The sequence below is a fragment of the Vigna radiata genome, unplaced genomic scaffold, assembly GCF_000741045.1.
Source record: "Vigna radiata var. radiata cultivar VC1973A unplaced genomic scaffold, Vradiata_ver6 scaffold_250, whole genome shotgun sequence".
NCBI lineage: Eukaryota > Viridiplantae > Streptophyta > Magnoliopsida > Fabales > Fabaceae > Vigna > Vigna radiata.
Window position 1 is genome coordinate 306782 of NW_014543542.1, and position 1922 is coordinate 308703.

A 1922-nucleotide genomic window follows, 5' to 3' on the forward strand; every position below is an offset into this window, starting at 1 on the left:
TGTTCGTATACTTATTAGACAAATTTAATAATACATATTGAACGAGTTTGTTAATACATTGATTACGAGTCTAACTATTTACATTACATCATTCTATTCATACACTAATTTATAATTTTAGTGAGTCAATTCTACATATTTCTGCATATCTTTTATATTTTTAGAAAATCTACTTTATTTTTGCATAACCTTTTATCTTTTATATTTTTACAAAGTTTACTCTTTATATTTTTAAAAACATACTAACTTTCTAAACCTATAAATTATTTTGGAGATTGATTTTATTCAAAACTTAATTATAAACTTAAAAATATTTATTATTTTTTCTTAATCTCTAATCCTCTTTTAATAAACACACATAAACATGGTTTTAAAACTAGTTCATACATGAAAACTAGATTCCTTCAAAATTCCAAAGAATAAAACATAAATAATAATACATTAAAACAAGATTCCTTCAAAATTCCAGCTAATAAAACATAAATAATAATAGAAAACTTTAGCCTAAACAAGGCTTGAGAAATTGGCAGAAAAAAACCTAATCAGAAACGGGGGGCATAGAAGCACCCAAGTGGAAAAAACGTTAACAAGAGTTTTATAATACAATGCAGCAAAAGAACAGATAACAGAAACATTGTTCTATCTTCTCTGCGTGTGTGTTCGTCGTGAAGTAAATGGCCAGAGCAGCTTGCAACCATCTTCACTTGGTTCCCAGTTTAGTTCATCCATTGAAGTCGACCCTCTTCACAAATAACACTCTCTCCACCACACGCACTCGCTTCTATGACATTCAGCGAAGGTTCTCTTCATCCAAGATAAGCATGAGCCTCAGGGCTGGTATCGTTGGCCTTCCCAACGTTGGCAAATCCACTCTCTTCAATGCCGTTGTAAGCCTCTCCCTCTATCTCTCTCTGGGTATTCCTTGAAATGAATTTTCCCCCTCATATGTGTCCTGTGATCCTATTTGAGGCATTGTGGAACACTAAATGTGGATACTTTTTAAAGCCGGATTTTGAACCTTAGTTTGCCACACTGACTAGCCCCTTCTGCTGGACCAAATTGTAGTTGACAAATGAAGGGTTTTTTTGCTGTTTGTTTTTTCATCCATGTATTTCTTTTTTGTGGGTTTCAATGTTCTTTGATCATTGGGAGTCTCTATCAACTAGTGATAAGACTATTTTACCGCGTATATAAGTAGTTTCAAAACTTGTTTTACAAGCTTTTAACATTGATGGGTCTTTATTTGAGTATGCTTTTAATAAGTTGAGTTTATGGGATTATTCCAATGTACTGCAGGACACATATTTTGGAAATTCGAACATTTTTTACCCAAATTCTAAGGGGCTAGTTCCTTCCGCTAGACTGAATTACAGTTGGAAAATGAAGGGTCTTTCTTGTCATTGTTTTTCATTCCCCCAGTTTGAGTATTTTGGCGGTTTAGGCATTGGTCATAGACACTTTGATGGGTATGTATTTTGGGTATGCAAGTTGAGTTGCTTCGGCGAACATCTTTGGGAATTTGAATGGCTTTATTTGAGTAGCAAGTTCATGCTTTTGATGGATGGTTTTCTCTAATAATATGAGCTGTCCTTGTTTGATGTAGTTTGTAGAGGGAAAGCTTGTTGTTGATTCGTGGTTTCTGAACCTTGTACATGTTCCCTGATTCAAATTTACTATCAATTTTAGGCTTATTTGTTTCTTGGGTTTGAATGAATGTGTTTAGGGGTAGAGAGTGATACCTTTGTATTTTCCAAATGCAATTATGTATCCGGCGTTTGTTAAATTTCTGTTCATATATTCTAGTTCTAGTTCCTATGTAATAGATTCGTAATAGATTCTTCTTTGCCAGTGAAAACATTATTCTTTTAGTTGCTTAAGTCCCAAAATAAATTGAAGGTGAGGACAAGAAGGCAAAAGTTTTT

At 33.4% G+C, this 1922-nt stretch overlaps 1 protein-coding gene across 1 annotated transcript in view; it reads left to right on the forward strand.

The window, feature by feature from the left end:
- Nucleotides 1-549: 549 nt before the first annotated feature.
- The window catches only part of LOC106754489 (ribosome-binding ATPase YchF), a 28751-nt gene continuing 27378 nt past the window's right edge, over nt 550-1922 (forward strand). The window contains exon 1 of the mRNA XM_014636504.2: nt 550-887. Within this exon, the coding sequence (XP_014491990.1) occupies nt 675-887 (213 nt within the window). The 5' untranslated portion in view covers nt 550-674. The remainder of the gene's footprint in view (nt 888-1922) is intronic.